Here is a 23,252-nt window from a genome sequence, read left to right as displayed (position 1 = left end):
AAACCCACGACCAAGAAGTATCAGAAACGATGTTAGACCCATCATTCAAGAGGCACTTATTGAAACCACTTATGAGGTGGGCATTTGGCTTGGTGATTAAAGCTCTGCTTGGGATGCATGCGTCCTTCATCGGAGTGGCTGGGTTCAAGTCCTAGATTCACTCCTTAGTCCAGCTTCCTACTGTGTACCCTGGAGGCAGCCAGGTGATGATCTGAGTGGTTAAATCCCTGCCACCCGTTGGAGAGACGTGATGGAGTTCCTAGCTCTTAGATTTAGTGTGGCCCTGCCTCAACTTTGTGGGACTGTGGGGAGTAAACCAGTGGATGGTAGATCTCTTTTTTTTCTGTCTCTATCTTTCAAATAAATGTTAAAGCTAAATAAAACTCTCTTTTCCAAGATAAATTCATGCCCCTGCCTGTTAACCTGCAAAAGTGGCCTCCCCGCTCAATGTGCCCCTGTTCCTTTTTTGTTTTTTTCCTCTTGCAACCATGAAAAATCAACCTTCATCTTCACTCCTTTCTACTCTGGATGCCAAAAGAAGCAATTGTAGTTTTGTTTTCTTGTTTCAAGAAAGCAACCACAGATCAGAGAGTAGTGTACTTTAATTCATTTTGAAAAACAACTCACAAGGATTGATTCTTCAGGTCCACTTACTCGGACCTGACACATTTTAAGTCCAAAAACTCTGCATAGTTACATTAAACGGGTTCTGGTGCTGCAAAGTCACTGGGTGCAAGTAGCAGTGAAACATTCCCAAGACAATCACTAGACATGCAGAACGCCAGCCAGAAGCATGGGTCACTTTCAGGGGTCTTGCTGCAGGGAGCGTGAGGTTGTATTGTGTGTGTATTGACAACGGTAGAGAGCAAGCCAGCTGTGTCCAAGAGAGAAAAGCACCCCCTGTTCCTCCAAACCTAGAGGGGTTTCCTCCCTAAAGAATGTGTTTCCAGTCCCTAAACTTCAGGCCCAGATCCTCCTCCAAGCGATATGCGCTGTACCTTGGAAAGTCAAAGCCAAGCCTCCATGAGCAAGAAAGCTGGCTGACCCCCTCCCCCTCCACTCCCCAGCATGGAGAGAACAATTGTCATTCACCTCCTAAATCCAAAATAGTCCCTCCCTCCCTGGGTTTAAGCATGGATGAAGGCCAAGCAAGACTCTGATACCCAGGCCTGTTTGACTGTAGTATGTTGGTGTATCCTGTGTAAAGGTGAAAAGTGCTTGTGTTTTTTTAACCTGATCCAGTTGGGGGCAAAGGCTTGTGGGATGGGCCCTAGCCCATGTGCTTATACTGGGACCGGTCCCTAGGGATCTGCACCTGATTGGCGGTCATTTTGTGGTGGATGTGGTAAATCACGAGTGTTACCACAATGACGAGGCCCAATATCAGCCCCAAAATCAGGGGCAAGGTTTCCTCCAATTGCTCCCGCTCATCCACTGGACATTTATGCTCTGAAAGGGAAGGGGAGAAGAAAAGCAGTGAGCTCTTAACACATTCTGCATCCTAAGTCCTCCAACCACCCAAAATTAAAATGGAAATGGCTTAATCATATGGCTTTTTTTCCTGGAATAATATTTTCCTGGGTAGGCATTTGGCTTAGAGCTTAAGACACCAGATTGTGATGTGCCTTCGTTTTGATTCTCAGCTCTGGATCCCAATTCCATCTTCCTATTAAAGTGAACCCTAGGAGGCAGAAGGTGGTGGCTTAAGTAGTTGGGTCTCTGCCACCCACCTGGAGGCCTGGATAGAGTTTCAGGTTCCTGGCCTTGGCCTGGTCCAGCCCCAGACATTTGGGGATATGAACCAGCAATGGGAACTTTCCCACCACCTGTCTCTCAAATTAATGAATAATATTACAAGAACAAATCCCAAGTTTTAACCACTTACCATTTCTATATAATGTAAAAATAAAAATACATTGATTAAATAGGGCAATATTTGGTTAGTGGATAACTGGCAGATGTCAACAAAATATCCAGAAGATTTACTTAAATTTTCAGTTTCAGTACTAGATACAACAACCATGATTTTTCCTATTGATTTTTAAACTTTTTATTGGAGTATAATGAATATGTAGAGAATTGTACACATAAGCAATTTTCTAAAAGTCTGAAAAAGCCAACTGTCGGCAACAATATGGAGTGCCTGGAACTCTTAACAGCCTGGGGGTAAAATGGTGCAATCATCCTGATAAAACTATTTGGTAATTTCTAATAGAAACAAGCATATGCGTACATTGTAACCTAGCATTTCAGTCCTGAGAATTTAAGAAAATGAAAACATCTCAGCACAAAAAGATAGAAACATAAGTATTTATAGAAATTTTTATAGAGAATAGCCAAAGTTGGCACAAACCAAAATGCCCCTCAAAGTACAATGGATACACAAATGTTGGTTTATATATGCAATGGAATATTACTAAAAATATATAAAAGGAATAAAATGTGGCTATGCATACAAAATGGATGATTCTCCAAAATATGTTAAATAGAAATCGTCAGACACAAAATAGGACATACTTTAAGATCCCATGTATGTGAAGTTCAAGGACAGGTCAAGCTTAAGTCTGTGGTGACAGAAATCAGAAAAGGGCTTATACACAATGAAAGGAACACAAGGGAACTTTTAGATGTGATAGAAATGTTCTAGACCTTGATCTAGTGATGTTTACATGGTTGTGAGTGCAGGCAAAAATGCATTAAGCTGTACAGATTAGGTTGGTTCATTTTAAAAATATATGCAATGTGGCCAGCGCTGCAGCATGGCAGGTAAAGCCATCTCCTGCAGTGCCAGCATCCCATATGGGTACCAGTTTGTCCCGACTGCTCCACTTCCGATCCAGCTCTCTGCTATGGCCTGGGAAAGCAGAACAAGATGACCCAACTCCTTGGGCCCCTGCACCTATGTGGAAGACCCAGAAGAAGCTCCTGGCTCCTGGCTTTGGATCGGCGCATCTCCAGCCATTGCAGTCAATTGGGAAGTGAACCAGCAGGTGGAAGACTGATCTCTCTTCCTCTCTCCCTCTCTCCCTCTCTCCCTCTCTCCCTCTCTCCCTCTCTCCCTCTCTCTCCCTCTCTCCCTCTCTGCCTCTCCTTCTCTGTGTAACTCTGACTTTCAAATAAATAAATAAATCTTTAAAAAATACATGTAATGTGTGCTACAATCTCTTCACAGCATATGTAGAGTTCAACGATTCTTCACAAATGAGCACCACATCTAGGTCAGGAATGAAAATGTTAGCAGCACCTCAAGGTTGATTCTGTTTTACTTTCCTGAAAACCAAGATAGCTTAACAGCCCTGTGTTTCATTTTTCTTTATTTTTTAAATACACAAAAGAAAAAAAAAAAACAGTTCTTGGATGATTCTTCCCTTGGTCAAATAGTTTGTAGGGCTGACAAGTACTGCGTTTCTAGAAATCAAGACACATTCTCTCAGCCTTTCTCACTACTTGCAGGTCATTGGTGGCCTTTTGACCGAATTTATGAGTCATACAACTGGAAAAAAAAAAACAGGTTCTAGTTATCTCTTCATAAAGACAAGCTTTCAGCCAAGAGGACCCAGTAAATACTTCTTAGGCACACACTGTGTGCAGATTCTTCCGTAATCTCCATGGACACAGTCCCTCTTCTCCCCTTGTGGAAAGAAGGGGGATGAGCCCTGAACCCTAGAGGTCTTTCCTCTCTAATAACAACTAAGGGAAATTTTGATACAAATGTACAGCTTTGAAAAAGCTGTATACATAACATCCTTGGTTTCTAAATTTTTTCAGTTCCAAGCATAAAGATTATAGCATTAATCCCTATCACAACCCTATAAGGTAAATAACATTATTGTACCCATTTTTAAAAACATAAGGCAACTGCAGGATAAAGATGCTAAGGAATTTCTCCAAGAGTATGTGAAGCCAGAATTTTAATTCAACAGCTTAGGGTAGTACCTAGCAGACCCCAATTAGTGGCGTTAAAAGACCCCCAAGTTGGAGCAGGCAGGAGAGTGTGCACTCTGTTTCTAGACCTCCAGCTGCTAAACCACTGAACAGCAAGGCCAGATGGTCACAATTCCACGTGCTCAGAACAGCGACAAGAAGAGCTTCATGAAGAAAGGAAGTTAACTGAGGAAGAATCCAGGCCATCAACCAGCATTGACCAATTTATGAAGTTGTGTTTTCTTTTTTTGTGTGTCACCTATCTACCAATGAATAAACAAATATATAGCTAGAAATAGCTATTGAAATAGAGATATGGGGCTGATGCTGTGGCTCAGCAGGTTAACGCCCTGGCCTGAAGCACCAGCATCCCATATGGGCGCCGGTTCGAAACACGGCTGCTCTTCTTCCGATCCAGCTCTCTGCTATGGCCTGGGAAAGCAGAACAAGATGGCCCAACTCCTTGGGCCCCTGCACCTGCGTGGGAGACCCAGAAGAAACTCCTGGCTCCTGGCTTCGGATCGGTGCAGCTCCAGCCATTGCAGCCATCTGGGGAGTGAACCAGTGGATGGAAGACCTCTCGCCCTGTCTCTACCTCTCTCTGTGACTCTGTCTTTCAAATAAATAAAATAAATATTAAAAAAAAAGAAATATAGAGGTGAACTTTCCATGTGTCCCATGGATTCAGATTATCACACTAAGGGAGCAGATATAATGGAACAGTTAGGGATATGGATAAAAATGGAGTTAAATACTAGGTCTTCTGCTTGCTTTCAGCAAATAACTTAATCTACCTAAGCTTCAATGTTCTGTAAAATAGGGCATCTCCTTTACTGGGCTGTTCTGAGCATCAGCTACATTAATACCGATCAAGTACAGTGCCTGGCACCCATTGTCTTTCTGTTACTGTTAACTGTAAGGTTAGAATCCCTACAATTTAAGCCTTGTATGCACTTCTTTTAAGTATGGAAGCCTTTGGAAGTTAAGGATCAAAATAATTAACCCTACCTGGATAACAGATTGGGTGGGAAGAATAATATCTCATATCCCATCCTTTAGGAAAGATGTAAGAGGAAAGATGATGTATTCAGGGAAAAGATGGAGGGTGGATACTCAAACTCTTGCTGTTTATTTCTTGTTACTTTTGGAGAAAAAAAAAAATAACCTGCACAGTGGGTTAAAGCCCTGACCTAAAGCCCTGGCATCCCATATGGGCACTGGTTCTAGTCCTGGCTGCTCCTCTTCCGATTCAGCTCTCTGCTATGGCCTTGGATAGCAGTAGAAGATGGATCAAGTCCTTGGGCCTCTGCACCCACATGGGAGACCTGGAAGAAGCTCCTGGCTCCTGGCTTCGGATCAGCACAGCTCCGGCCATTGTGGTCATCTGGGGAGTGAACCAGCGGATGGAAGATCTCTCTCTCTCTCTATCTCTACCTCTCTGTAACTCTGTCTTTCAAATAAATAAATAAATCTTAAAAAAAAAGTCTGCACTAAAGACACCTCATGAAAGGGAACTATAAAGGAGATATTAGACAATGGTGATATCAAAATTATCATGGGAAAATAAGCGAGAATTATTAAAAACACTAAATCATTATCCTTACCAATCCTCATACACCAAGTGATAAAAAAAATAAAGGAAGGACTGGCATTGGGCATTGTGATGCTTTTCTTGAGTGCTGGTTTGAGTCCTGACTTCTCTGCTTCTAATCTACCTTCCTGCTATTATGCCCAGGGAAGGCAGCAGATGGCTCAAGTACTCAGTCTCTTGTCACCAAAATGGGAGACCAGACCAGGTTGGAAGGAGCCTGGCTCTTGGATTTGACCATGTCTCACTCCAGATGTTGGGGCCATTTGGAGAATGAATCAGCTGATAGAAGATCTCTCTGTTTCTCTCTTTGTTGCTCTGCTTTTCAAATAAATAAATATGTTTTAGAAAAAAAAAAAGGTATTCCCAAGTCCACTGTCTCTTATGCACCCTCCCCAAATTCACAAAGCTCTAGAAACCAAAAGCATGTTCATCACTCATTTGGCAGCAAAATCTGACTCAAAGTGCTGGTTGCAGAGCTCAGTCATTCATTAGCAGGAAGATTCATATGTTTCACTGCAAGGAGCAAACAAATTAATATATTTGATTGCGGGGGGCTGTCCTGACTCTTTTGGGGTTTTATATAGCATATAGACTCTGCAGTCTACCATCTTGCAAAAGTCTAAAATATCCTAAATTTTGGAAAGCAACTAGCCCCAAGAATTAACAAGTTGAGTATTACAAACCCTTAGAAGAAGGACATGCATACCTCCAGTTTTAAGCCAATTCTTTTCAATTTCTGCCTCTGCCCCATACAAAGAACAACATTTTGCATTACAAATTAGAGTCTATGTACACACATGTAACTAAAACCCAAGTTTAACAAGCAACAGTTATTCTTGATTTGTTCATCTAGTAATGTATTCTCTTTAAATGTTATTTCATTTGAAATAATGCCATGTATGACCCACTAAAGCAAAGGCCATAATCTTTTGAGGCAGGATTGATGAATCTATGGTTGCCTCATCAAAATAATGTTTGTAAATGCACAAAATGAAATATATATGATTACAAAGGAAGCTGAATTTCAGCTCTCAAAATATTTTAAAAATAATTTCAGATGCAGCAATATATGTGTTTATTAATACAAGTGTGCCTTGGCTATGACTGAAAACTGTGAGAAGCATAAATGATATTTTGCAAGATCAGCACAAACTAATGTGAGGTGAAAATATCTGCGATTTCTACTGGTGACAAGGTCGTAAGGAATGCTGTTTACTACCTTTATTTACAATCAAAGAAAAAGTTAAATATTAGAGGTTAGTAAAAATAAAGATGCACATTTTCCCACTGAACTTTGTAGACCTCCTGAATTCTATGCACAAGTTCTGTGGACCACCACCCTCCAGTTGAAATTCTAAGTAATAAGCTGATTATAAATCACCGATTACAAAAGAACATCTGTGCCAAGAAAAGCTTGGCTGAGCCCAGACCACACCTTGCTTCAGATGCTTTGGAGCCCCTGACTCTGTCCAACTCCACACGACATGGGGTCCCTGTGTCTCAGCTCCAGCAGCACTCAACTCTAGAGCACACAAAATTGGGCTCCAAGGTAAGGGGACCGTGGCTGGAAAAGGCAACAAGCACCCTCCTCATCATCAGAAAAAAACTTCGGGCAAACCACAAGATGACTTCATTGTACCCCAAATCAACAGTATTGGTACAGGTGAAGGGATGCTATTTTCTTCCTCAAGCTCTCTTGAAAGCAAGCACTGTTTCAGTATAAATCACTTGCTCTCTGACTGTGTATCCTTCAACTGTCTGACTAGGCACCCAGAGGGAAGAATTTGACCCTCTGTTTTCTCTGGGCTGCTTCTGGGCTTCTTTTATCCCAGCAAAATATATTTTGAATCCTGAGAAGCCATTAAAGTAAATGCACTTTGGAGATCTTGGCTCGATACAAGGAGAGACTCTCATCAATATATAAGATTTGGGAATGAAAAATAATAAAAGCAACAATTGCTTGATGCCAATATATGCCAGGAACTTGGTATCCATGGTATGTACCCTTCCTACTAGACTATGAGCTACACGAGGGCAGGGAAAGTTCATATATCCTACTACCTAGGTGCAGTGGACATGGAAACTGACCGTTCTTCCTTGGCATCCACCATTTCACACATTGCAATGGCAGGCATTTGGAGCAGTGGTTAAGATGCCATTTGGGACACCCTCATGCCATGTCAGAGTGCCAAGGTTTGGGTCCTGGCTCTACTCCTGCTTCTAGCTTTCTACCAATGCACATCCTGGGAGGTAACAGGTGACGGTCCATTTCCACTAACATACAATCTCCCGTGGATCTGTGTAAAACAAAGTTCAGGTGATATCTCCCCTTTAGCCTCCTAGACTTAAAGACTCATGAATTCAGTGTTCCTGACAAGCTTCCTGCACTGATGGGTTTAGCAGTTGCTCAGCAGGAGCCGCTGGGGCTCGGAGAGGCTAAGAGCCCAGGATCTGCTACCTGAAGGCAGGATACTGGAGCCCAGCCTTCACCAAGCAACTTCACCTCCTTGAGCCTCACTTCCTCCATTGTAAATGGGGATCTCGGCATCTCTCTCATGGGCTTATTTTCTCCCATGGAAATTTTAAAAAGGAGATGAGCCTGTAAGTGGCTTTAATAAAAGGGAACAAAGGCAGTTTTTATGTTCTATTACATTTTTGTTGTTTATATATATATATATACACATACATATACATATATATATACACACACACACATATATATATACATATTATACAAGAGTTTCCTTTAACTCAAGCCATTAAAATATTCAGGGAAGTTTGTCACTTCTCAGCAAAGCATTCTCATCCCATCAATGCCAGAGACTTCCTGAAGCTCTCAGAGAGACACACTGTGAATTCTATGAATTAACTAAGGAAGTACAAGTTCATTAACCCCAACTCGACATGGGCACCTTGGACTGCAGGTGATGGTTGCTACACACAATATACAAGGGTTATTGGAAAAGTTCACCAGTTTTTGCTTCTTTTTTGTTGTTGTTGTTGTTGGTTCTTGTTTGTTTGTTTGTTTTGGTTTTCTCTTTCTTTTTCTTCCTCATACAAAGTGTTGAACTCTTTACCTAGAGTTAATCTTTTGTGTATAAAGTTAAATGAAAATAGATCTTAGTAAAAAAAAAAAAAAAGAACAAGACTGGGAACAGGAGAGGGAATAGGAAGAGGGGTAGGAGTGTGGGTGGGAGAGTGGGTACAGTGGGAAGAATTACTATGTTCTAGGGCCAGTGCTGTGGTGTAGCAGGTAAAACCGCCGCCTGCAGTGCTGGCATCCCATGTGAGTGCCGGTTCGAGACCTGCATGCTCCACTTCTGATCCAGCTCTCCGCTGTGGCCTGGGAAAGCAGTAGAAGATGACCCAAGTTCTTGGGCCCCTGCACCTGCATGGGAGACCCAGAAGGAGCTCCTGGCTCTTGGCTTCGGATTGGCGTGGTCAATTGGGGAGTGAACCATAGGATGGAAGACTCTTTCTCTCTCTCTCTCTCTCTTCCTCTCCTCTCTCTGTGTAACTCTTTCAAGTAAAATAAATAAATCTTAAAAAAAAGAATTACTATGTTCCTAAAGTTGTATTTATGAAATGCATGCATGTAAATAAAAAATAAATAAAAAGAAAAATTCCTGAAAAAAATTAAAAGTCTAGCTTATTTTGGTGCAAAATATTTTGAAATCCATGCATAGCTTTTTCATAGTGTACATTTCCCATTACATTTTGAAGACTCCTAGTATGCATGGATTTCTTTTAAGTCCATTTCCACAAACTGTTTGAAGGGCCTTCATATTTGGCATATAAATAAGCCAAAGGCAGTCTCTGAACAGTGGCCTCCAGGTGGTTAATGTCCACTGTGGATGAAACCTAATAGCTCAAAGCCTGCTGGAATCAAACTCAAAATTATACACACACAATTATTTTTAAAATAGTCCAAACAAGCAAATGTTTAGTCATTAAGAGACTTCCTACTTTGCCTACCCCTTGAAACCTCACCCAATAGCTGTCACCCAATGATAAGCTAAAGTCTTGTGGTTCTAAGGCCAGTAGGAACTGTCTGACCCACAAATACCACGTGACAGTCCCCTTCCCAGTGCCTTTTCTCTCACAGGTTTGCTTTTCCTTTTCCCCTTTGGATAGTGGTGCCTGTGCCATATGCCTCCTGCATGTCTCATGCTATGAGGGGATTCCCTTCCCATAGTGTCCTGTGCCAGCAGCATTGAATAAGGCTTGTATTTGATTCATCTAATCCCTCAAACCCACTCTCTGCACCAACAATATTCCATGGACCAGAAGCATTACCTAAAACCCTATTAGAAAGGAGCATCTTGAGTAACCACCACAAGATCCACTAAACCTGGCTCTGCATGTTGACAATATCACCACAGTTGTGCACATAGCAGCTGAAGACACCTGTGCATGTTGCAATCGAAGACTTGCTGGGCAGAGAGACTTTCATGCAGGGGTCCGTGTAGTAGCCAAGTATAATGCACCAGAAATGTAATAAAGACATCAGCTCCTATTTGGGCTAATTCAAGCCCCATTGTGTCCACTAACTCATTTCACTGGCACTTTCTTGCTTCTCATAATGTGTACTAAGTAGGCAGGTATAAAGAAAGCCAGTCAAGACCCCCTTACACAGAGAATGGACTCTTCATGGGAATCCTTTTTGCTGTGGTGGATCATGGCCACTGTCCAAACACACACACACACACACACACAACTTAACCAAATGCACATACACATCCCGTACAGTGGCCGCGCAAAAATATAACCAAATTACTACCCAGTCTGCAAGCATTTATCCACTGACACCTACAAAGGCTTATGCAACACAATGAAAGTCTCTTAAGCTCCTTTTGTAGGGGCGTGGGGTCCCGCTGCGGGATCCTGAAAAGATACCAAAAAAAACGATCTTTCAGATTCCAACAAATGGATGTAACATCTCTTACAAAACACGGTTGGGGGGTAGATGCTCAGAGGCGCCGACAGGAGGAGCCAGGAACAAAAGAATCCCTGCTACACAAAGGCACAGGGAGCCAATGAGTGATCCTGAATGAAACTGCCTCCTCACAAGATAGTCAGTTCCTAAGCCCCAGGGCACCACGTGAGAGAGAACATCCTAATTATTGGCAAGAAAAGCCTGGGTGAGACAAGTGCAATTTGCTTGTGTTTCCTGGATCTGCATCCAGGCAGTTACACGTGCTTAGAACTATCCAAGGTACCCCGAGAGCTTCCTCACTGAGCAGACTGAATTGCATGTTAAAAAAAAAAAAAAAAGTGCTTGTTAAACAAAAGATATCATTAACTGCATGTAATGAATTTCACTGATTTTTAGGAAAGTTGCTCCTGTCCTTATTCAGTGCTTTTTACATCCTTAATTCGAGCACAGTTCTAACCATCTGTGTGATCTGATTTCTCAATCTGAAGACAATCACAAGCAATAACTGAGAAATAGCACCCCCCCTCCCCCCCAGATGAGGATGAGCTTGTGGCAGGGAACTAGTAAAAGCAGCAACTTTAGTACCAGTAGCACTATAGTCCCAGAAGTGCCTAGTAACAGATGACCAGTGAAAAACAAGAAGTCATTAGTGAATATTAAGAATACCCTTGGGACCCGGCGCTGTGGCATAGAAGGTAAAACCGCCGCCTGCAGTGCCGGCATTCTATAATGGTGCTGGTTCAAGACCCAGCTGTTCCACTTCCAATCCAGCTCTCTGCTATGGCCTGGGAAAGCAGTAGAAGATGGCCCCTGCAACCATGTGGGAGACCTGGAAGAAGTTACTGGCTTCTGCTTCCTGGCCTTGATCAGCAGGCTCTGGCCATTGTGGCCATCTGGGGAGCGAACCAGCAGATGGAGCATCTCTCTCTCTTTCTCCTTCTGCCTCTGCCTCTCTGTAACTCTTTATTTAGCCTTTTGGATAAATAGATCCTTAAAAAAAAATACCTTTAAAACTCAAAGGCACTTATAGTACTATGTAGTACAATATGTTGCTAATGAATTCCCAGTCAATAAGTAATTATATGTTTAATTATATTTAACAATTTCAGTTTAAGAAATAAATTTACTGTTACCTTCTATAACTATGTCCATAACCAAAAAGATTGTTTTTAATATGAAGATCTGGACATTGAGAGTTTAGTTTCAATTTTGCAGAAAACATATTAATATGGAATAGTTAAATATGGCACTACTTTAGTAAATACATTACATTCAGACTTTCCTTTCATATAAGTACTTGGAAGTCTCTACTAATTGAATCCACAACTTTAGAATATCAATTCAGCCAAAGTTAAGTGACATTTGCTGTGTGCCAGGCAGTGTATTAGGTGTTAACAGCACAAAGATGGGTGAGAACGGTATGAACCAGGCCCTTCTCTCCAGGACAGTTAAACTTAGAATTTTCAAATGCCTTCTGATTGACCAGGGAGTGCAGTGGTAAGGGGTGCATGTTATTTCACACAATATGAGTGGAAGCTGTGTTTCATGAAAGCTGAATACAGGTGGAGATTCCCTACTATCCTGCTTATCTCGAATAGTTGCATTCACACTGGGATTCCATTTTTAAACAATTAGGAAAGACAGAATGTCAAAATGTCTTTAATAACCTTCTCCCTATGAGAAGGAAAGAATAAATGAGTTTAATTCACTTATCCCACATGTATCCAATGTCGATTTTTGCTAGACTTCGACAAATTGCAGATGTAGATTCTCTTCATGCCCTACTCCTTCTGGGATGCGGAGGAGTAAGAGAATGTGGACAACCTAAACCTTGCAGGGGCAAGCACAGCCTGAGATACAGCGAGCAAAGGCAGCCTTTGGGAGCCTTCCTTTCCCGGAGCCTCCCTGGCCTCCCTCCCAGTTAGGACGAATGCTGGGTGGAGGCAGCCCTGGGGGTGCCCTTCTCTGCAACCTGCGAATGCACACCCACCCCCGTGGTTTTCTGACCACAGCAAACCTGAACTCAGAGTGGTGAAACCTACGTCTGGAGGCAAGGAGAGGACAGGAAGGAACTGAGGCCCAGAGGAACAAAGGTTTTTCTCCAAGCTGAGGCTCTCTACGTCAGCTATTTGAACTTACTGTCTTTCTCCTCAGAAAGTTTGCATCAAAAGCATAGTTTTTCCAAGGTGGCTTTCTCAGCTCTCTCCCTTACAGTGACATCTTTTGGCACAGAAGGGAAGAGAGAGGGGGGAGAAAGAAGAAAGGGAGAGGAAGAAAAAACAGAGGAATGAAGAATGAAGGGAGGCAGGAAGAAAGAAAGACCTTATCCCTTTTTCATCTTTGAAAAGTAACAGAGGCAGCATCGCCATTTCAGCCATTTCACACACATACGTATGTATGTGTGTGTGTGTATATATATATATATATAGAGAGAGAGAGAGAGAGAGAGAGAGAGTATAACCCCTTGGGATCCCAGCAGGTCCCTCTTCAGCCCTTCATGGCCTCTGCTGCTCCTCCCTGCCCTACCTCCCCCGTCACATACCTTCACTGAAGACGAAGTCTGAGACGATGTCAAAGGGTTGGATGTGCACTGCCGACAGGATCATTGTGACCGTCTTTTGTGGATCACTGGAGGCGAGAGAAATGCTCTGCTGAGCCTGACACTCGTAGGACTTGCCAGCGGGGGTGACCAAGGCAGACAGGTGATGCGAGTTGGCCGTGTGCTTCCCAGCTGCAGCAAAGGTCCAAGGCGATGGTTAGGGCCCTCTTGCTGGTGAAACCCTCACCGTTCCTAACCTGGTGCGCCAGAGTGGGTTCTTGCCCCCCAGCTCCATACCTCCAACCCTCCTGTCCTCTGTGTTGCCATGCCAGGGACCAGGCTCTATTGGTGGCATAAATGGTGATCAAGGACAAACACCCTCATTCCCTTGTGAGCCAGCACTCATTAAATAAAATTTGGATTTTCTTTTTGCAAGAGTGATATTTAAAAACCCAGCCCATTTTACTATATAATAGTTTATACTATAGAAAACCTTACAATGGAGATTCCAAAGATACAGAAACACAAGTGACTTGGTTTATCACGTGTCCCACTGAGCCCAGCCAGGAATGACAAGTCTTAGCCAACCTCTAATGCTCTGGGTGCATGCCCTTGCATTCAGGCAAACGCTTTGGAAGTCTGTACCCCCCTTTTTTTTGGCTTAAGTTGGGGATTTTTAAAGCCCTTTTTAAATTTTAATGTCTTGGTCTCACTTAATTGGGGGAAATGCTTAAAATGTGAATTTTGATAAAGAGGAGAGAACACACTTTTTTACTGCATTTGTAAAGAAGGGAATAAGGGAGAAATGACACATGTGTTCTTTTACATGTTCAATAAAAAATCCTTTCCCAACACTGCTGCCTGGGTGATGGCAGGCCTCATTTTGAGTGAAGTAAGAAATTTATAAAGAACAAAAAAATTTAAAAAAAATAAAAAACACTTATTTTGAGGATGGATGCTCCTCTTACACCACAGTATTTTTGGAGAATCTGGGTGAGTTGTTGCTGTGATGGGCACAAAAAAATCACGAATTAAAACATAAGGCCCAACAAGCTCACTCTGAACCGGCTGCCGACAGTGACTGAAAAGCTTGTGCGAATCCCGGGTGCCCTGCGCAGATGCGGAAGGCCGTCAGAGACTGTTCCCTTGCAGCTTTAACTCCCGAAAAGAACAGCTGGGGTGCCTAAGTAAATACATAGAAATAAAACCGTGCCCTGTTCCGTGCTCTTTTGAAGCCCAAATCAGAAGACGCCGTCCTAAGGCAGCCGGGCACGACAGACCCTCGAGGGACGTCTCATCCAGGGTCACCAATTCGTCCTCGGACCGGGGATCCCTTGCGCACCAACAAGGTCTGAGATCCAGAGAACACCTAGGCGTTCCTGCCTCCCTCGACCTGGAGGGTAACCCAAGGCTGGCCTCCGCCTGGGAGCACAAAGGCTTGACCGGTTTCCAAAACCCTGAGAAATTCGCCCTCCCCGCCTGAGCTCCTAGCCTGGCCGCGCTTTCCCAGACCCCTCTCCAGCCCAGCTCGACTTTACTCACCGCGAACGGCGTCCTTAAAGTGGGTCTTCTCGGAAGAGTCGTAGACAAACTGCACCTTGCTCAGCCTCCACGTCGCCTCAGGGCCCTTGGACGTGTTGTGACTTTCCTGCCGTGCAGGAGAGTGGCGCGTCAATCGCCCTCAACCGCTCCAGGGTCCAGAAACCCAGGGACTGCTCTCCCCAGGCCCACCCGGAGCCTGGGGGCCCTCTGCCCGCCCGTTCCCGAGTTACCTTTACAAACAGCATTTTGAGCGAGTACGCGCGATCCACCCAGAACACCTGCAGCTCCGATTCGTTGTGGCCACAGTGGCCCTGCACCTCGGCTCCCCGGGTCAGCGCGATGTCAGCCTGTTCTGTGATCAGCTGGGAACACAGGCGCCCCGCGCCCTCTCAGCGCGCCCGGCCCCGCGGAGGGGCCGGAGAGGGACTGGAAAGGGCTGGGCGTCCGAACTCTGGGCTGCACGCTTGGGCGCTCCTTTGCGCGCGCGCGCGCTCCCAGGTCCGGGAACATGCGGTTGTATGCTGAACGTGCAGACCCCGCCGGTAGGAAAGCGGAGAAAGGGGCGATTACTTTGAAAGCAGGCAGGACGAGCAGAAGGCGTTACAAGCCGGAACCCCCATGCAGCATTCAGGAACGGCCTGCTGGGGAGTTGGGGGTGGGGGGAAGGCAGGCGACCCAGGTCTTCGCAGGGACTCCAGGGAGGGTGCCCTTGACCCTGGAGCCCTAGGAGCAAGCTAGGGGAGGAAGGGTTCCTTACATCTACGTAATTGCTGGCCCACACATCATAAGGTACAATAAATTTGGCTGCAAACTCTGCCATGAGACACGTCGTCCCATTTTCCCGCACCACAAATATATCTTTTTCAGGGTTAGTGGAAAGGCCTGAGAGATTTTCCACTTCTTGTTCTGCTACGATTTGAGCCAGTGTATCTGCAGAACAAACAAACAAAAAATTCCCATCAGCTCAGGGCTTAGCGAGCTCACGCATCTCCCGCACTGGGGTGGAAAGACAACGGGTTGTCTGCGGGCTTTGGGGTGACAAAGTTCCCTGCCGGCAGCTGTGCGCTCTGCGAGGCATTTCTCTAACCCAGCGCTCACAAACTCGATTCTGCTCTGTTAATGTACAATAAAAATAATTTTAAAATTAAAAAAATTAAGTCCTTAAAAATTTGCAATACGGCCCCCATCCTCCCCCCAAATCCCCCCAACATCACATAATTCCTGCCAGTGCTGACCTCAGGAAGCCGGCCTGGCGCTCGGTCTGGGATGTGCCACACAGGTGTGTGGCTCTCCGGGGAATTCCTGCCACCGACCGAGAAGGCCCTCCCTCCCTCCCGTGGAAGAAGGAGGGGAGAGAAATCCGCAAAACAGAGAGACTAGCTAGGTTTCCCGTGCCGCTTGGGTTCCCCGCCAAGAGGGCACCCCGCCGAACGCTACTCACGGAACAGCATCAGCAGAACTCCAAGTGTGGGGACGCCCAGAACGGCTCTTCCCTGGCGATCCATGCTCGCAGCGGCGCGAACGAGGCCAGCTGTACTGCTGCAGAGGCCGCCCGAGAGGGAATCCCTCAAAGTCGCCGCGGGAGTGGGCCCGAGTGAGCCAAGGGCGGGGGCCCGAGAGGGAGGCGGGGGAGCGCGTGTTCCGAGCGCGCCGGCTGGGACTCGGTGCGCCAGCGGCCGCTGCGGGCGCTGGAGTCAGCTCACTGCAGAGGGAAGGGACGCGTGGGGAGGGAGCGTCCCCGGCTGCGAGCGCTAAGAGCAGCCCGCTTGTGTTGCAGAGGTACTTGCTTGTGGCTTGGCTTGTGCTTGTGCAGCGCGCCCCTGAGACGTAGGGGATCTCGAATTCTCGCTGCAATTGCAGCCGCAGAGATGAGTCTGTCCTGAGAAACTCAACAGCACCCTTAGACTTACTAAATTTCCCTCCTGCTGGGTACAGTTGTTTAGTGCTGTGGCTGTCACATCACTGGAGTCCTGGCTTCTGGAAACGCATCTGGTTCTGGAAGGAAAGCGGTCGAGCGCGCAAATTGTTGCTGCTCTGGGGGAGGAGGGGTAGACAGGAATAGAGAAGGAAAATGCTATGGCAACAGTTTCATCTCCACTGCTCTAAAGGAGCTCCTGGGTTTAAAGTCAAATTGACGCCTCTTCCAAAGGGGCCAGGAGACAGTGCAGTGTATCCACTCGGGCTTATTTCCCTGTAAGTTCTGCTTTCTGAGTGCTTGAGGACTGTGTACCCTGGGGTCACCCACCCTCACTCATTACGCTGTCATCACTCTGCCAGGAAGGAGGTGAGTGAACCTGAGATTTATGAGGGTTGTCTAGGGTCCTTTGTAGAACTGTAGAATTAGGCTCCAAGTAATGTCACATAGTTACGTAAGAAGAATACACACTGATAATACTCCAAAGCCTCTAATGGAACTGAAAAACAAATACTGTGTTACTAATTCCTATATTTACTTTTTTGGTAGCTTGTTTACTTTTAAATTTCGCTCTAAAAATCAGAATACACCTCTTTCAGGTGTCATACACTGTCCTCATCGATTGTGGTAATGTCCAAATACCTTTTGTAGAGGGTACTTCATTATGTGAGTTAATAATTACTGAATTGGTGATAGAATGCCATAAAACAAACTGACAGTGGCACATATAAAGGAGCAAATTGCAAAGGATTTTCAGCTGCATTGTTTAATTTGTACCTCCTCACTTACCTAAGGAGTCAGGAAAGGGAAGATGTAGGTTATTGTGGTTGTACATTCCACAGAACTGAGGCTCAGAGAAATTAAATGACCTTCTCAGAGTCACATGGTGAGTTAGAATTAAAATAGAAGAATCACATGCTTTAACTTTGCAAAGATCATTTTCATTTCTCCTTATATAATACTTTGACTCCAAAATATACCATATTTTCACTTTCACTAAAAAGCCTTTATGCAATGACCAAATTACTCACTTCCTTGAAATATACAGAATGCTGTTTTAAGTATAATCATATTCTGACATAGTCTTTGCTTCAAGTTACCTATTCTTTATTTTTTTGGCTTTCAAACACATTCTTCTGTCAATAATTAGATCATTAGCAATTCAAATTATAAAGTAATGCTTAAATTGATACAATATTTTTACATATTTATTTTCATATCTTTACATAATCTAGACATTTCTCAAGAACTTTAAGTAAATTCTATATATAGGAGAATTGAGATAAAGTTAATCAGAGAAGAAATGAGTGCATTTCAGTCTAGGATTCTTTATTTATTCCTTTTGTGACCTTGTAAAGATTTTAGTTTTCCTCACCTAAAAAAATGAGTTAACACTAAATTAAAAAAAAAATGAGTTAACAGCTACGATGCTGCTGTTAGGCCAAATGAATGAGTGCATATAAAAACATTCAAAATAATGAAAATTAAAAGAGTCCATAAATATTAACTGAATACCTATGACTTGCACTATGCTTGGTGCTTTGGAAACCAAAAGACAAACAAACATCATTATACAAGAGAGATACCTGTAAAATATTATGACAATTTTTCTTGTGGCATGTTATTTCACATACCCTCACTTTTTAAGTTGTTAAAAGGTCATTCATTAATTCATTCATAATAATCTGTCTGAACAATCAAAGATTAGATGGGAAGCATCATTTGGTCATTGGTCTTAAGATGCTGTATGTGATCTATAAATCAGATGGTAGTTCCTTTAAAGATTATTTCTTTCCATACCTATATAAATGATTTCTTTGTTGGCATCAGAGAGCAATGAAATGAATGAGGAAAAGAAGCAGTTTTAACCCATTCTTTCCGGGAGGTTCCTCTTCAAAGCATAGTTAATTCAATGTCCATTATGGTGTTTAAACTTGAGCATGGCTTTAAAATATTCATTAACTTATTCACCTTTTGTCAGTGATTTTTTTTTTTTGTTGCAAAAGGATTTGAACCACTCTACACAGTTTTCACCTAATTTAACAACTTTGTAATTATCCTGGAGATGTCTTCGGTTCCCTAAAACAGCCAAAGAGGTTTGATAAAGGAAAAAAATTACCATTAAATCATATTTTAAATCGATAATAAATTTCCTCCATTTTTTATTTTTCAAGCATAAGAGAAGGAAGAAAATCTGACGTCAACACACATAGGTGTATGGAGGGTGACATTGTCCATTTTTGTCCATGTTGCTGGTGTCCAACACCAACTACCAGGGGTTAGTATGACCCAAACACACTAGCTCTGAGATCTCCTCCAGGTTCCCTAGGTTTTTCAATGGATTACTTATTGGAAGAGCCTTTACAAACCTCATGCCATTGTGCAGTTCTCTTTGAGAAAAGTGAAAGCAAAGGCCCCTGAATAGAACTTCCAGCTTAGAGGGGAGAATATCAGAAGATAGAATTTAGGGGGAAATAAGACTGCCATTCTTGAGGGGTGAAGGGAATTGATTAAAAAAGACCTCCTGGAAAACTAGGTCTTGAAAAAAGTGGAAAAATTGACCTGAGGTGGAAGACAAGGAAAGGCAATGCAGATGGAAGAAATATCTATTGAATAGAGGAGTCAATACAAAGATGTAGCTCCTCACCCTTCCATGTTCATTAATTTGCAATAAGGAACTTAGGCCTCCCATTCCACAAAGCTTTATATATTACAAAACCTCTATTTGTTTCTTTATCTGACAAATACCCACATATGACATATGCAAAACTTGTCCTAAATAAAATTAAACTTTTCAATTTGTTATGTGCATCTCTTTATTTTTCGTTGCACAAGAAATCAACTAGTATTTGTAGAACAGAGGAACAAAATTATGAAAAGTCAGGAAACAACACTAAATTTAAAAATACATTTACAAGCTCCAAAACACAAAGGCTGAGTTTTGTTTCGGCAGAAATTTTTGGTTTATTGAATAATGAAGCATAAAAATGTACTCTCGCTCTGCTGTCCCCACCACTACCAGAGTGACTTTCTCACACACATATAGAGATAATGCAGACACACATGGATCACAGACACAGGGACAATTAAACCAAACTGAACAAGACACACACAGATGTCATGCCAGAATTTCTGTTTACCAAAAACTTTTTGTGAGTGAGTGAGTGAGTGTGTGTGTGTGTGTGTGTAGTGTATCATTGAGCAATTATTTTACTTTAAGCACTGGTTTTGAATATTTTTGGAACCCTTTCTAGTATAGAATTGGCTTGGGTATAGGAACTGAAAAATAAATGCACACAAGAACATTTTATGCAGACATTGCTAAACCCTGCAATATTTCAAAGGGACCAGAAAATTGAGTTTGGGCCTGTGAAAAACAGCCTGCACACTCTTGGAGTCATTTTCCTTATCCTGATTCTTTGGTGTCTCCTACACCTATGTTAGTGAAGAAGGGGCTGTTCCTGCACTGAGGGTTCCCAGAGAAGGGAAAACTGAACGAGAATACTGGCCTGTTCACTGAGCATGTTCCTACCAAAGTCCTGAAGAAATGTGCTTTATGAGTTCGTTTTCACCAAATGCTTTCAAGCTGAGGAAATGCAGAGAATGAGCTCCCCATAGAAAATCCCAAGTAAGGGGATGGTGAGAGGACAGGTAACATCTGTAGCAAAGAAGTCATGTTTGTCTTTTGAATTAATTAGCTGAACTGTTCTGGTCAGTTTTAAGTCAATAACACAGCGATTCAGTTGCCACTGGCCTCAATGTATAGGTTTTTAGGTCTTTGAAAACAATCCACTCTACCTCTTAGCATCAGGAAAACCTTGTTAGTTTGGAACAAGAGGCATTTGAGGTGTTTTTGTTTGTTGTTTGTTTGTTTTGTTTTTTCTTTTTAGCCTCTAAGAAACTGAAGGTTAGGCAAGCAGTGGTTTGGAGATAATGTCAGTACCCAAAATCTTTTTTTATGATGTGTCACAAGGGTTCCTTGTCTCCATACTTACTCTTTTAATTGTTTGAATTTATCTGCATATTACCTGGTTGGAGAACAAGGAAAATCTCTATGAATGGCCTTTGGGAATGAGCATGAGCGGGCAGTGAGAGGCCTTGTGCTCCTGTGGAAACTTTGCTAGTGCAGCAACTGGGGTTCTAGAACGTCCCAGAGTGCTCTGATGTTGAAGGCTTGGCTCCTTCTATGACTCTTTGTGGAAACATTGGAAGATGCTCTGGTAACAGAGAGGCAAAAGGGCCAAACATGCATTGGGAAGATGTCTGAGATGGGAGTCTAAGTATATCTCAGTTACGACTTCATTACTCAGTAGCAACAACATGGGGGAAGAATAGCTTCAGTAAGCCTTTCCTCAAAGACACCCCCACCCCACTAAATGTCCCACCTCTCTGAGCGATCTTATCAGGGAAGGGATCGGAGCAATTACACTGGGTGGAGGGAAATGCTAAGTATCTCAGTATCAAAATGTGAAGTATTTCCTGGTCAGGACACTTGTACTGTGGCCTGTAGTATAACCTTGAGAGGGCCCAGGGTTAGGTGGGCCTGGAAGCTCAGAACTCTGGATCCCTGGGCTGGGAGCTTCCTTATACGCACCTGTTGTCTAGTCCAGAACTCTGCTGGAACTCGCAACATCCTCAGCCTGGAAAAGACATGAGTGAGCACTTGGAACCCAGAGTGGGCTCCCTGGAACATTCGGGGAGCTGCTCCAGGTGTAGAACTGGGAAAGAAAAGCTAATGCCCACATACAAAGGTGAGGTCTGCATCTACTACAAAGCCACCCACCAGAGAGGGATCAATGGGGAGGGTTCTGGCTATGGAACCGCAGGCTCTTTTGTGGTTAGGTTTCTGGGGGAATTGGAAATAGAAAAAAAAATAAAAGAAAGGTTGGAGGGGGGCAGAGAAAACTCCTGATAGGGAACAGTTGCAACACTGCAGCTCCTAACAAACCTTGCACTCTGCAAACCTTGCGCTGCGCTGCACCGGGGAGGATGCTTGGTGAGATTCTGGCGCTCTTCTGCCGCCGGCTTCTCGGGTCGTCCCTTCGCTGCCCTGGGAAGAGCCTGGAGACTGGGAGGTGGGTGAAAGAATCAAAAGGGGAACTGACCAGGGAGACCCTGTTACAGCACCTTCTCCTCTCTCCTTCGATTTTTCCTTTTCCATGCCGTTAGGGCCGTGTGTGTGCAACACAGGAAATCTCCCCCAAAGTATCCCCGGTGGTCCAGCCTCCAGGTAAGACACGGGAAGGATGCTGCGTGTGTTCCTGAGCTAACGTCGCGCGGGGATCCTTCCCTGGCGCCCCTGTGCCGTTTTCCAGACTGACAGTAACTTCTGCAAAGAGGAGATCGAAGCAGAGACCGCAAGCAAGCTCCTAGGGCCCGCAGACGGCGGTGGCTCTGGCACTGAGCAGATTCGGGCCCAGGGACTAGACGGAGAAACAGTGGCCTGATTAGTATCTCGCCCCAAAGATCCCTGGTCGCTGGACGAAGCTCCCGGCCAAGAGAAGCGGGAGAGAAACGCCCACTCCTCTTCTTACCTGCACCCGCTGGGGCGGCCGCGGCTGCAGGAGGCTCCGGCGGTGAGCTCTGGGCTGGCTTCGGCTTCCCATCGCCAATCTGGGGCTGGGGGCGGGAGCGGAGGGCGTTCTCCCCGCCTAGGTCGCCACGAATGTAAAACACAGACTTGCACCCTGGAGAAAGTCTGCAGGGAGGACCTGGGCCTGCCTCTCAGCGGGAGTCTCCACCTTTGAGGCGGCCAAGGAGCCCCAGATGCGGCGGGTGGCTGGCGGGATTGGGTATCCGGAGGCGCCCAGGGATGGCATCTCCAGGCCTCTCTCCCCTTCTCCAGCTGAAAACCGCTGCGGTTACCCTACCCAGATTCCCTTCACACACAAATACACTGCAAGACAAGAGTATGCATACATTGCTTTCAGAGTCCTTGGCAACTATTAATTCAAAAGGGCATTGGGAGTGCCCCGGCCTTGCCCTGCCTGTGGGATCCCGAGTCTCGGGTCTGCCCGCCGGAGGTGTTTCCTGGCCCAGCAGCCGCTCGAGGGCCGGCACCTGCCTGCTCAGTCTCCGGGCCCTGAAATCTACTTTCTCCCAGGATTTCCTAATTCCGCGGAGCCTTCCCATGCTCCCGCCGCACACACACCCGATCCCAAATCTCACCCAAAGCCCAGTGGACCCCAGCGCCCAGAGCAGCACAGCAGCCACAAGCCACGCGCGCCCACCGGGGCTGCGGGGGTCTGGAGCCTGGGCGGCAGGTGCCGTGCGGTTATTCCCCAGCGACTTTGTGCAGGCGCAGATGTGGGACGCCTCGGGCCGCGCGCTCGGGGCCAGCTGGGGCTCCCGGGAGCCTGGCGCTGATGGATCGTCTCATTCCCAGACTTGATGAGCCGGAACCTGAGCCGGCTGGGGCGGCGGGGTGGCGGTGGGCGCAGGAACTAAGCGGGGTGGTGGTGGGCGCCCTCAGGGCTGGTTTTGGTTGGGAAAAGAGGATGCCTTTTTTAGGGAAAAACCTCGACTCTATGCCGAAAGCGAGGTATTCCGTCTGTTTTCTGTTCTGGGTACAGGAGCTGCGTCCCCTGTAGCCAGGAGCTCGGGGCAGCGAGCGCAGGCGGTCCCTGGGGACACCGGGAGCTGCATCCTCCCCCATCGCACCTCTGGAAGTCCTCTCGCCCGGAAAGTGCGGGAGGATAGGACTCGCCCTTCCAAGGCCCGGGAAGTACCCTAGGGAGGCGCGGAAGCCGCAAAACAAAAGCAAAAACACCTCTCCGTTCATCTGGGGTCATCCACAGTCGGCCTC

At 45.0% G+C, this 23,252-nt stretch overlaps 1 protein-coding gene and 1 long non-coding RNA gene across 2 annotated transcripts; both read right to left on the bottom strand.

Moving 5' to 3' along the window:
- Positions 1–584: 584 nt before the first annotated feature.
- Positions 585–16,224, bottom strand: LAMP5 (lysosome associated membrane protein 5). Its single transcript, XM_002710977.6, has 6 exons — positions 15,974–16,224; positions 15,290–15,462; positions 14,763–14,894; positions 14,533–14,638; positions 12,994–13,182; positions 585–1,449 (listed from the first exon to the last, which is right to left on the bottom strand). Exons 1-6 carry the CDS (start codon positions 16,035–16,037, stop codon positions 1,271–1,273), a joined length of 843 nt encoding a protein of 280 aa, XP_002711023.3. The 5' UTR covers positions 16,038–16,224; the 3' UTR covers positions 585–1,270.
- A 4,816-nt stretch (positions 16,225–21,040) lies between these two features.
- On the bottom strand, positions 21,041–22,738 carry LOC149123407 (uncharacterized). Its single transcript, XR_016215910.1, has 4 exons — positions 22,616–22,738; positions 21,982–22,343; positions 21,396–21,515; positions 21,041–21,087 (listed from the first exon to the last, which is right to left on the bottom strand). It is a non-coding gene; the product is annotated as an uncharacterized LOC149123407 (long non-coding RNA).
- Between the last annotated feature and the right edge of the window lie 514 nt (positions 22,739–23,252).

Source organism: Oryctolagus cuniculus, chromosome 11 (assembly GCF_051225735.1).
Source record: "Oryctolagus cuniculus isolate XC-2025 breed Fujian yellow rabbit chromosome 11, ASM5122573v1, whole genome shotgun sequence".
NCBI lineage: Eukaryota > Metazoa > Chordata > Mammalia > Lagomorpha > Leporidae > Oryctolagus > Oryctolagus cuniculus.
Note: the sequence above shows the minus strand (reverse complement) of the source record. Positions and strands in the feature narration are given on the sequence as shown.